The sequence below is a fragment of the Condylura cristata genome, unplaced genomic scaffold, assembly GCF_000260355.1.
Source record: "Condylura cristata isolate star-nosed mole 26May11 unplaced genomic scaffold, ConCri1.0 scaffold00017, whole genome shotgun sequence".
Lineage (NCBI taxonomy): Eukaryota > Metazoa > Chordata > Mammalia > Eulipotyphla > Talpidae > Condylura > Condylura cristata.
In genome coordinates this window covers 8,092,935-8,105,327 of record NW_004567118.1, presented here as the reverse complement: position 1 = coordinate 8,105,327, position 12,393 = coordinate 8,092,935, and the positions used below count along the sequence as shown (strand labels likewise).

The 12,393-nt window shown below is 56.5% G+C and overlaps 2 protein-coding genes across 29 annotated transcripts in view; both read right to left on the bottom strand.

Moving 5' to 3' along the window:
- ABCC3 (ATP-binding cassette, sub-family C (CFTR/MRP), member 3) overlaps window positions 1–1,421 on the bottom strand; it is a 39,960-nt gene extending 38,539 nt beyond the window's left edge. Inside the window, exon 1 of the mRNA XM_004685003.2 lies at window positions 1,362–1,421. Coding sequence (XP_004685060.1) covers window positions 1,362–1,421 — 60 coding nt within the window. The remainder of the gene's footprint in view (window positions 1–1,361) is intronic.
- Window positions 1,422–8,997: 7,576 nt separating this feature from the next.
- CACNA1G (calcium channel, voltage-dependent, T type, alpha 1G subunit) overlaps window positions 8,998–12,393 on the bottom strand; it is a 59,000-nt gene continuing 55,604 nt past the window's right edge. For 25 of the 28 annotated variants that reach the window (XM_004684351.2, XM_004684344.2, XM_004684347.2 and 22 more), the window contains 3 exons: window positions 11,697–11,874; window positions 11,244–11,413; window positions 8,998–10,305 (listed from right to left, as the gene is read on the bottom strand). In XM_004684351.2, coding sequence (XP_004684408.1) covers window positions 9,571–10,305; window positions 11,244–11,413; window positions 11,697–11,874 — 1,083 coding nt within the window. In that variant the 3' untranslated portion in view covers window positions 8,998–9,570. The remainder of the gene's footprint in view (window positions 10,306–11,243; window positions 11,414–11,696; window positions 11,875–12,393) is intronic. The other 3 variants (XM_004684369.2, XM_004684368.2, XM_004684370.2) reach the window with 1 other exon arrangement.

Below are 12,393 nucleotides of genomic sequence, written 5' to 3'. Positions count from 1 at the left end.
GCACTGAAGACTTGGGCATAACTCTCCCCTGGATTCAAAAGACACCATGGCCATGCCCTGACCACACAGCCCAGGCTCAAGTGGCAGTGAAAGCATGTCTGTAAACTGATGGCCAAAGGGACAGATGCTGGACTCTGGTGCCAAGTGACCTGTCTAGACTGTATGACTGTGGGACTGGATAAAAAGGGGAACAATGTCCACCATCTCTGAGTAACCCTTTACTGACCCAGAAAAAAAAAACCAGAGAGCCCTAAAAGATACTATTTTTACCCCATGAACCCAAGTTGTCAAAATCTATGAAACCCCTGCATTCCATTTCTAACATGGCCAGAGCTGAGCAGGGTTCCTACGCACACACACACACATCCACACATGTGCCCACACACCCACACAAACACGCGCCCGTGGTTAACACCACTGGGCACACATGTGCACATATGTGCAAATACTGGAAAGGAGGAAAAGACAGAGACCTGGGTTCGGAGGTTCTGGATTTGAGACCAGCCTTTGCTGGCAACTCCTAAGCGCCCATAGACAAGCCCTCCCAATCTGACCCCATTTGCAAAAGGGACCCACTACCTGCTTCCCAGAGCTGCAGCGAAGCTCTCAGGAGCCACTGTGAACAGGCTGGAAGGCTGTAAGAGGCGGTCTCCACTCAAAGCTGTGCTGGAAGATGGCACTCATCTTCGGAAAGGACTTGGCACGAGCCAACCCGCGTTCTCTATCCCAGCTCTGCCTTCTCCCAAGTGGGTGATCTGAGCAAGTCCCCTTCTCTTTCCTGGCCTTCCTTTCCCCATCTGTAAACAGAGGGGGGTGGAGGGGCCCAATACCTTAAACCTGTAGGGACCTGTCTCAAGTGGAGGGCTACCTCCCAGTAGCATCTCCTGCCCTGCTGGCTCTTTCTCAGAGGAAAGAAGGTGACAGCAACCTTTTTCAAGGTTGAACAGTTGTTCTGGATGCCCTGTGAACACCTGGCAGGTGTGGGGAGTGGGGGGTGAAAGACAGAGCCCCCCCCCCCCCGGGCAGGTGCTGAAGTGGCCATCAGGCATCAGCTGATGTGGAGATGTAGCCTACAGTTGGCCTGAGGTCAGCCCAGAGGAGGGCCTGGGGAAGCAGCCCTCTGGACACCTTTGCACTCCCAGATGCCTGCCCCTGCGCCAAGGTGGCTAGTGTCAACTTTCCCAGCCTGCTGCTTGCGGCTGGGGGAGCACTGGGCAAGTCCCAAAGACTGGGAGGGACTGAACTCTGGGCAGTACAGCCAGGATCTGTCCTGTGGGAGCTTTCAGGGCTTGCAGGTGTGCGCCCTCGGTCTGGACACTTCTGGTCCCTCCTCACCGGGATCCCAGAGTATCACGCCTTACCCAGAACTTGGAGCGATACTCCCCGGAGGAGCTGGAGCCGGAGTCGCACAGGGTGTCCATGGGGCCAAGGCAAGGCGGCTGCACAGTGGCCTCTCTGGCCAGGACTAAGCCAGCCCCTGGAGTCGCCTCTCCCGCCCTCTACCCTCTCGCTCCGCCTGACCGGCACGCCCCACTGGAGCCCTACCCCTTCTTGTTCGCCCCAGAAAATTATCACCAGCGCCTCCTTTAAATAAGGCAGCTCTGGGAGGGAGCCGCTGACACAGCCCCCTCCAGCGGCCACTGGGCCGCGCCGGAGAGTTGCCCAGACACTGAGCCGGATTTGGCCGGAGGTCTGTTTCCAAGGAGCCTGCTTCCTGTAGGCACAGCCCCACGCGCCCGCCCGGAGAGCAGAGCCTGCAGGCGCCACCAAGAGTTGGTGAAACCCTGATGACGTCCCGTCCCGTCCCGTGCATCTCTGGACCCCAGTCTCCTCCTCTGAGATGGAGAGGACTTTATGCCCAGGCTACCCTGAAGGCTCCTTGTCCCACCCAAGCTGTGCAGACACATATAGATGTGTCACCCAAGGAGTGGGGAGGCTTGGGGGGGGGTGTCCCAGCATAGACTGGGGATGGTTGCTATGATTCTCTCCAATGGCTGCTTTCCTAAGGTCTGTGGTGTGTCCTTTGGTGCTTCTCTGTGTCTCCACTTTCACTTCTGTAAAACAGGTGTGATCTCAGCCCTTGCGGCAGAGGGTTACCTGCGGATGCCAGGCACACTTGGTAGACACCCACTGTTCGCTTCTTTGCAGCCTGGTCAGGGTGGGGGGTAGCAGGTGAAGCCCCAGGAAGAGCCTCACATTAGCACCCTTCTAAAGCCCATCTGTAAAAATGAGGGTTTGCACAGTGTTGAACAAATAGTGTATGCCCCACGATGTATCACTTTGAATTAAAAAATTACCTGAAGGTGGCACAGCCACCTCACTGGTGGCACAGCCAGTTAGTACACAGCACTGCAAGCTAGCCACAGCCACTTCAATGAAAGTTCAATCCTTGGCGCCAGAGGTGATCCACATAGCAAGTCAGACCTCTCCTCACCTGCCTGCTGCTCCCCTCAGCAGTGTACTTTGTCGATCTTCCTCTTCTGTGCCCCACTCTGTCTCTGGTGAATCTTCTCACCACCCCTGCACCTCTCGCCTGTACCCCAGTTCTGTGTAAATAAAATTTAAAAAAAAATTAATAAAAAAAAAATGAGGGTTTGCCCTCAGTGGCCTCCTGCTTGCCCCAGCTTGGCCTTGGCTCAGATCCCTCCCTTCCTCCCTCGTGCCCCACCCTCACTCCCCCAGTCACCTTCTGGAACAGGATCCCAGAAACCGATTCATCACCCTTGCAGGAGCTGGGAATTTTCCTCTGGCAGCTCTTCTCCAGCCTGTCTCTCCCTGGCCCTCACAGCCCCAGGCTTGTCCCTGTCAGCAGGGTCTGCTCAGGTTGGCTGTGGTGATCCCTTCCCTGACACTTGTTCTCAGAGGTGTTTTCTCCTTTGGCTGCTCCCCAGCAGGTGTGGGTGGGCACCAGGGAGACAGCAACTAGCCACCACCTGTCCCCCTGGGCCTGCAGGAAGTCACCAGAAGGAAGGCTCTTCGGTCATGGGCTACCAGAACAGAGATCTGAGTAGGCACATGGGGTGGGGGCACTGGAGCATGGACAAGGCACCCCTTTAGATCCCCCCACACTGGGCCAGTCCTCTCAGACCTTTGTCTGCCGCTCACACCCCCCGCCCCCATCTCTGAGTCAAAGGCTTTACAGAGCGTTCACACTCTTGTCACAGTGTACCTTGGGTTATATTTAGCTGTGAGAACCTGTCTTCCCTGCCTGTCTGAGAGGTCCCCCAGGGCAGTGATTGACTGAGGCACCTCCAGCCCCCGCCCTGCCTGGGGCAGCGCCTTGGTGGACCATGTGGCCTCCACACGCCAGTTGATGTGTCTCTTCAGCAACTTGGACAAGACTCCGCCTGAGGTCTCCTCCCGCCCTGGTGAGGGAAGCTTCTAGGCCTGAGTCACTGGGACTCCTCCTCCAGTCCCTCCTCTAGTTTGAGGCGAGGACCCCTGGGCGCTGACTTCAACACTGGGGCTGAAGTGCCGGTCCCCTTCGGCCTCAGCCTTCCGTTGGAAAGAGGCCCTTGGTGAAGGCCTCTGAGGCCACGGCGGGAGGCCTGGCAATCCTCGCTTTCTCCCCTCTCTCTTGGGCCTCTGGGGGTTCACCCTTCCTGGCGTCCATGGGCTGTTGCCCTTTCACACAGCCTTAGAATAACTACCAAAATAACCACCAGGGCAAAAAAACCGAGGCCCTCAACATCTTACCCGGCAGAGGCAGCCTGAGCTCCCACTTCTCGGCGCTGGGCGGGTCGCACACAGGCTGCTCTCGCGAGATAGCCCCGATCCTCAGCTCAGGGCCCTGCCTGCCTAGAGGCTGGTGGGCTTTCTGCCCCTGCATTCCCCCTTCTGCCCCTGTTCAGCCCTGGCAAATTCTACTCAACCGTGAAGCTTTGGCTCAAGTCTACCACACCTCCTGCTCCAAGGCGTCCCGGCACCGCCCCCACCTCAGTCCTGGGCTGGGACCCTGCCAGCCAACCTTCCCTGTGTTACACTCATGGACTGCCTTGCTTACCTGCCCCAGAGGACCGTGGACACCTGAAGGATAGAGGTAGAGATAGGGGCTGCATCTAGGCTGTCGTGCACCTTCAACATCCAGGACAATGCCTGGCAAAGGTGGTCTTCGGGAAATGTTTGCTGACTGACTAAACAAGTACTTGTGTGCTAAGAAGGGAGGTGGCAAGGCCACTGTGGCATCGGATCATCCCAGCAGTGGGGCCGTCTGCACTGCTTTTTAGTTTTCAGAAGGAAGACATTTTTCCTGTAACAGGGTGGTCCCTAGGAAAAGGGAGGAGTGGAGCTGAGAAGAGAAAAAGAAGAGAAGGAATCTGAAGAAGAAGGAAGCAGGATGGAGAGCCAGAAGGAGACCTGAGGAAGCCGCAGGGAGCAGAGGGAGACATGTGAAGACACCGTGCTTGTTTCTTGGCCTTGGACTGGTGGAAACAGATGTGGGTGAGAGACCCGTGGGGAGGTGACTGACTATGGCAGCATTTACCTTGATTTTGATTGTGCTCTTTTCCTCCCAGACTCATCTGGCCGTTTCTGACCCTTTTCCATAGGTCCCGGCCAGAAGGTGCTTTGGTCTTGTGACGGCTTTCAGGACTTGCTTTGGGCCAATCCCTCTTGGGTTGACTTTTGTCCACGAGAGGATGGGTAACTTCAGGTGTTTGATTTAGACATTATATTCTTTGTCTTCTGTGTTGTTTACTCACTATATTAAAGTTCCTTTTCATTAAAGTCTTACATGTTTTGTCTTGATGTGGCAGATGGCAGAACCTATTTAGAGCAGGCAGATTTGGAGGTTCAAGGGTGCCCCTCTCTCCCTGCCCTGTAACATTTCCGGTGGAGACACCTGAGAGCACTGAAGATCTGAGGCAGAGAAAGGAACAGACCTCCCCTGGGGTAGAGGCCCTAGCCCCATCCTCTGACCCTCACCCCCGGGCCCCCCCCCTGTGAGCGGCTCTGTGGGGGTGTGGTTTTTGTGTGTTCTGTGTGTGCCCCCCCCCCCAGGGAGCATCCCCAGGGGAGCCAGCATGGGGATTTCCTGGCAGGGAGATGGAAAGATAAGATAATTGCCAGGTACAGGCTTAGAGGAGGAATGACAGCAGAGAGAAGAAAGCAGAGCAAGAGGGGGTGGAGGTGGTAAGTGGGGGAGACCCAGGTATAAAACATTGCAAAGGGGAGAGTCAGGTAGGAAGTGACAGTCGGGGAAGGGTGTGGAAGAGCAGGGGCAGGCTGTTCCTGTAGCCCCATTTGAAGGCCTGGGGCACCCCAAGACAGCCTCTGGGTTCCAAACTCCAGCCTCTCCGGTCTTTCCTCCCATCAACCGAGCGGGCTCTGTTTTCTCCAGAGCCCAGCCTGGTAAACCCATGCCGGGCCTCTGAAGGGGCTCGCGCTAGGCTGTCCTCCAGCATGTCAGCCCTGGCTGGGGTGCCCCATTCGGAGTTTTCAAAGCAAGAAGAATTAATTAGTTCTATGGGTCACAGTCAGCAGTTCTCACACCTGGACTGGCGCAAAGCCACACGGTCCCGAAGTTACTAGAATTCTCTCCTGGGCACTTTGTATGGAGCTGCCATCTCCTGGGCCTACTTCACTCTGCCCTCAAAGTGGGGAGCCGGCCCCCAACTAAACTCGCCTCTCAGAGTTGAATTCCCCACTGGCAACCACTCTCCCAGATTAGTTCTGTGTCCACTGGTTTAGGCAGGGACCTCTGGGTACCCTGAGCTTAGCACCTCAATGGGCAGGATCCATCTCCATCCCCTAACATATATACAGGCAAGTCCTACATTGGTCCTTCAAATATGTTTCCTCTGGGGGTGTTATGCAGAGCACCTGTTCTTCCAGGGTGCCCATTGGAATGGCTGTTCTCTCCCTGGACAGGTCCCTCTGCAGAAAGCGCACAGGGTGGCACCAGGTGAAGGGGCCTGGTGCTGCCACCTGGTGTCTGATGCCTTCACGATGAGGCCATAGCCAACCCAGGTTGGGCCACTGAGCTGGCGGAGGGGAAGCGAGGTCAGAGGCACCAGGCTGTGATGGGTGGGGACTAGGGGTTACAGTGGAGGCTGAGGCTGTCTGGAAAGTGGAAGAGGTCTGGGTGGGGCAGGGAGAGGTGAGGGGGGTGGGAGGTGGAGAACAGTGCCAGTGTGGAGGAAGATGGGACCCAGGTGACTCCAGAGCCAGGAGACCAGCCCTCTGACAAGTAACTGGAGCCGAGAATGCTTTCTCATGCCCAAGCCTGAGTGCACCAAGCTGGGAGCACGTGTACATTCAATGACATAAGTATGATTGCTTTGGTAAAGGCGCCCTGGCAATTCATTTTATAAGCAGGATTCCTCACACCCCATCCCGTTCCCTCCACAAAGATAAAAGGCTGGGGTGTAGTGAAGCCAGTAGGCTGGAGGGTGGTCGGACCTAGGATCAAATCCCTGCTCTACTGTTTCATGACTGTGTGACCATGAGCAACTCACTTAACCTCTCTGAATCCATTGGCTCGTGGAAAAATGACAGCAACGGGACTTCTCTAGCTGGGGTGTTGAGGGATAAGTGAGAGACTGCAGATGAGCCTCAGATTTGTTTTTAGCACCAGCTCAGCTCATTCCTCTTCCCAGTCCTCCACCCCCAGAGAGACCTTTTCCTGGAGGCCTGGGGTGGAGGAAACAGAAGCCGCCAAGCCCGAGGTGGGGGCCTGTCACAGTTGGCACAGTTTCCTCCGCCGCCCCAAGGAGAAGGCCGAGGCAGAAGTGTCAGAGTGGGTTTACTTCCCACATCCCTAAAGCTCCTGGCCAGATTCCACTCTGCTCCCGGAGTGGAACACCCCCCCCACCCCACCCCCGCCTCCTGCAGGCCCCCTACTCCCTGGCCACATGTATCCTGGAGCAGAACCAAATAACCATCCAGACAAGCATTAGGTTAGCAGCATTGTTATTATTACTACTGTTAATAAGATTCAGCAGTCATTATTTCTACTTCAGAACCCTTTTAATAAGACACAACAGTTTCCATCGTTGACAAAGAGGTTACATTTGATGAGAGGGGGAGATCATTGAGGGAGAGGGCACAATTCTCTCCTCCAAAATATCCACTTTGTCTCTGCTATTAAAGTTTCCACATTGCTAGCTACCCTGATGGCCCCTGAGAGAGACCCTCCAGTCCACTGGTGGGGGGATAGGAAAGCAAGGGGGGGTTCCTTTGTCACCAGGCTGACCACTGAAGGTCTCTACTTAGCACCACTAGAGCATAGCCAGCGTGCCCAAAACAAGCTTTCTTGCTCCTGCTGAGATCAGGGCCAGGGACCCCAGGAAGAACCAAGCCTGCTTAAGGCCACCTTGTTGCAGTGCTGAGGGGGGTAAGAAGGGTCTGGGGGGTGGGGGAAGGAGAGGGCGAGGGTGGGAAAGCCTCGATGAAAGGAGAGGGTGGCTTCACCTTGACCCAGAACCTTTCAACTATTAGAAGATAAAAGACCCCAAGAGGCCCCTCCCAAACCCCCTACCCTTATTAGGGAATAGGCAACTACAGTTTCTACAAAAATATAAAAGCTTGATTTGCAGCTGTAGGTGACAAAACTCTAGGAATTTCATATAGCTTTGTTTAAAAAAAAAATTTCTCTAAGCACCCCAACTCCCCATCCAAGGTCAGAGGAAAAAAGTTCGATGCTGCTTCGCCCTGAGAGGGTAAGACAAGGCATTTGCCTCAAGGAGTGGTGTCATTTCTGTCCAAAAGAGCAATTAGCAAAGCGTGGCCAGCTTAGAAAACACAGGATTGGATGAAGCATCAGGCCCATCTGTCCAGCAGGCTGGCACCCCAGCTCCCAGGTTCAAGATGGGGGCTGCAAGTGAGTTTTTGAGAACCCTGGGCTTTGGAGGTGCTGGGAGGAGGGCTAAGGGGTGCCCAAGTTTGGAGCAGATGTTGGGGGGCTGGCAGGGACAGGCCTGTGCTATCCTCTTGGCACCAGGGTTTCAGACAAGTGACTGCTGCCTGGTAGCACCAGGATGGAGGCCCGTGCCAGGTTGCTTCCTCCTCCCTCCTCCTTCCTCCTGTCCTGTGACTGCCTCCACCCTCTCCCTCCTCCACCCCTCCTCCACTGGCTCCCACAGGGCAGCCAGCAGCAGACCGTGTAAACACCTTGATGGTGCTCATTCATCACCCCCTAGGGGGCCAGCTCCCCTCAGCTTCCAGACTTCTGGACCCTACCGGCTGGGAAGTGGCCCCTGGCCCCTAGGGCGGAAGCAGCCACTCTGTTTACACAGCCTCTCCAGTCGGGGGCATTGCCCAAAGGGCTGCCTGCCCCTAGTGCCCGGCTGGAGGCTGAAGCTGGAGAGGGAACCCAGAGAGCACTTACTTGCCCCTCCCCCACCAACCACAGATCCTGAGCCCAGCAGAGACAGCAGCTGAGGCCACCTCCCCCAGCCTGGTCGGCCCCATTAACCAAAACAGCTTCATTATGCCAATTTCCAGCTTTCAATGTGCGGCTGATAGCTGTCAGCAGAAATAAGAGTTAATCCGGAATTACTCGCATTCACAGAGTTGCCTGGCTCGCAGGAAGTGATAAAGCTTTGATAGGAGTCCACCCTGCCGGCCAGTCCTCCTCCGAGCAGAGGGGCCTCTCTCCCAAGTGGCCCTGGGAGAGGGTGGCCGCCTTCAGGGAGGGTGCCTGACCCTCTCCTTCGCCCTCTGTCTGTCTGTCTGTCTGTCTGTCTTTCTCTCTCTCTCACACACACACACACACACACACATACACAGAGGCAGCTCTGACCCCTTCCCCCCCACATCCCACCACCAACTCCCCATGTCCAGGAATCTCCAGCGCCATCTGGAAATGCCTAACTCTGTCCCTTTTGCTTTTACTCTGGACCGTGATTAATTTTTTATTTTGGAAAATTACTTTATTATATATAGATATAGATATAGATATGTATGTATGTAGATATAAAAAAGTTCCATTTCATTTGTAAAACCTTATTTTTTTCTTTTTCTCTTTTTTTTTTTTCCTACAGAAAACGATGACGAGGTGAAAGGAGAAAATAAGTTACATGACAGTTTCCAGAATGGTTCTCACTCTCCGCTGAAGATGGGCCACCGTCAGGCTGAAATGCACTTGCGGTCCCAGCTTGTGCTTTGCAAGAAGAGGGAATATAACTAGACTGGGTATTTTAGGTTAAAATAGCCAAGAGACAGACGCCTTCGCCTCAAAAATATTCTGAGACACATAGAAGTAGAAGGAAACAAGTCTCTTCAGTCACAAAATGCCGTACATCCTGCATATACTAGATTCAATTAATTTAATAAAATAGAATATACATAGAGATTCTGCACAAACGTATTGCTTTCTCCCAGCAGCTCCTGGTGTGGGAACCTCAGCTGCACTGGGCCGCTCTCTGCCTGGAGCTGGGTGGCCGGAGCTGCTGCTTGGAACGCCCTGGAACGCCCTGGAAACGCAGCTTGCCAGAGCCCAGCGCCACTGGGCAGGGAGGCATGCGCCCCTGGTGTCCAGGTGGACGGTCTTTTCAGGAATCAAGCCCAGGAGGAGGGCTGCTAGGATTTGGCACCCAGTGGAGAAAGGTGAGTGGGAGAGCGGGGCGGGACTCAAGGGTCCAGGTCTGTTGAGTGGGAGGATAAACCAGAGAGACTCAGCATGTCTTTCTTTGGGGGCGGTGAGGCAGCCATGCTGTCAGGGGGGCCGGAGGAGGAGGAGGGATCCTTGGAGTCGCTGGATGGAGCCCTCCTGCGAAGGCAGACACCTGGGCTGGGAGGGGGCCGAGGGCCCTGGCTCTCCGGGGGGTCCATGGAGATGCTGGGCGGGCTGAGTTTTTTCTTGGGCCGACTCCCTGGCCCCCCAAGAGGCTTGGCCCCCAGGCCAGAGGAGCCGGGGCCCAGGGGCTGAGAGCCGCTGTCCAGGCAGCTGACGGCGATGGAGTGCCTCCTCTGCTCGTCCAGCCAGGACGCAGGCCTGCGCCGGCAGCTCTGGGCCTCCGCGCTGTAGCACTTCTTCAGGTCCCTCGGGGACTGGGGGTCGTCCTGGCTGCCCACAGGCAGGAGGTCTCCTGAAATCCAGCTCAGCTCTGTGTCCAGCTCTAAACTGCTTCTGGTCTCTGCTAGGCCTCTGCTCCAGGTGGGTTCTGGGCCCAGGCAGGGGGCCGGCAGGGGCATGTGCTTCGAGGTCTTGCTTTCGCCTCGGGAGTGCTGTTGCATGTGGGTGCTCGGGTGGCCCCAGAAGGAGGAGGCCCGGGCCCGAGGTGAGGAGGGCCCACTCACCTCTGACAGCAGGTCTTCCCGGCTGCCCAAGCCCTGAACATCCAAGGAATCAGTCCTTATTGCTGCCTGTATGGGGTGAGGGGCGGACTCAGTCCAGGGGCTTCCTCTTCCCCCTAAAGATGGTCCCAGGTACCCCCACCCCCCCTACCCCGCTGAAGCGCCCTCAGTGGGGTACCAGTATTTGCTCTTGTTGGGAGATGGGGGGTCAGACCTCAGTTGTCCATCAAGTCTCCTCCCTCCTCATTCCCTGTGGCCCTGACCTCCCCCAACTCTGTAGGGGTCGCTGCAGCTCAGACTCTGGGACACAAGATGGCCTAGTGCTGTACCCCTAGCTCCCCAACGAGCTCCCCCATGCCTGCCAGGCTATTTCTTTGGACTTCAATACTCCTGAATGGTGAGCGCCCCTCAACGTCATGACTGTAGTGCTCTTAGGTGAAACCTCTCCTCCTTCAACCAGGCCCAAGAGCATCGTAGCAGCCGTGGCCTGCCGCTGCAACGGTCCCGTGACACGTGTCTCTATTAGGCCGTGAGCTTGAGAGGGCGGGGCAGGGTCTCAGGTCTGTGTCTGTGTGCCCTCTGCCTGGCACACAGAATCGCTCCGTGAGCATCTGCAGAGTAGGTGAGGTCTGTGCCCGCACCCCCAAGTGTGTGGGAATCAGTAGATTCTCACCTGGCCACACGCAGGCAGAGGCATGGCCTGTCACAGTGGCACAGAGTAGCCTCCGGTGCTACTTGCTCTGTGCCCTGAAGTGTGGACTCTGGGAGGGGCTGTTTGGTCAAGGTGGAGACAAGAAGAGTCCAGAACAGAGGTTCTGCCTCAAAATTGATGCATGTTTTTGGGCAGCCATGACCTCTGTTTATAGGGGACTGTGTCCCTGACCTAGAACAAAGCCTGGCACATCACTGGCATACAAAATATTTATAAGAAAGGCAGTAGCAACCCACACCATCACCCACAGTTTGGGGTTCCCAGCACCCTGTGTCCACCTTCCACAACCACTCACCTGGCGTCTGAGTGGCCTCTGGGCCAAAGGGGAACGGCCAGGTGGAGGCAGTTTGGGGACGGTGCCCCAGGTAGGAGTGCTGTGTGGCTGGAGCAGGTGGGGTGCATCTTTGGGAAGCTGCAGGAAGTAGCTGGTTTCTGCTGGCTGGGAGTGCACAGACAGGACGGAGCCTGTGGAAGGAGGGAGTGAGGAGCTGAGGACCAGCCTGCTGGCCCCTACCTGAGCCCCTGCCCTTGTGCCCCCTAGCAGAACCCCACCCTCACCACAGCACCCTCATCCAGCCCCCCTCTCAGGCTTGGAGCTACCTCAGACAGGGACTGGATGCTCCCCTTTGGGCTGGGGGAGTGCTCCTCGGGTCCTGTTCTTGTCCCAGGGACCCTCCTTCACCCCAATTTGGCACTAAACTTAGGCAAGGATGGTGTCTCCCTGTGTGGCCTGCCCCAGCACTGATACCTGACTGAGCTTTGGGGAGTCCCCAGCCCCTGGGGCCCAGGGACCCGTCGGTGGGGCTCCCATCCCGGCACATGTAGCTGTCGTTGGGCAGAGAGTGTGTCCGGCTGACCCCAGACTTCCTCACATTCAGCAGGTCTGGAGCCAGCTTGAGGGGCCCCTCCTCTGGGTGGGCTTCCATCTGCAAAAGGGACGGGAGGGGGCGGGGGAAGAGGAGGGGCATCAGGATTGGGTAACTGAGACCCAGCTGAACCACAGAAACCAGAGCCGGCCCCTCCCACCCAGGCCCTGACACAGTCCCCTTCCCAGACAAGGTGCAGTGGGATGGGTGTGGCCGAGGGGAGGGGCAGACACACGGATGAGCCCTCCACACACAGGAAGCAAGAGGGGTGAGAGGCCCTGCCCCCCCACCCCCCGAAAACCATCCATACTGCATTATCTCAGCCTCCAGTGGGGAGGGTGGAGGGCGAGGAGGTGCCCAGAAGGAGGGAAAGCAGTCCTGTCCCCCCCAACACTGGAAAAGTCATTCTTAGCGCCCCATTTCAAAGTTCTACGCAGCAGGCTTAGTGGAGGATTCCAACCAACAGGCAGACCTTCCCCAGTTCCTGTGCTGGGGCTGCCAGGGGGCTGGGGGGCAGGACACAGAGCCCTGGCAAGGCAGGTGCTATTTCACCGTCCATTTCTTTAAAGCAGCCCGGGG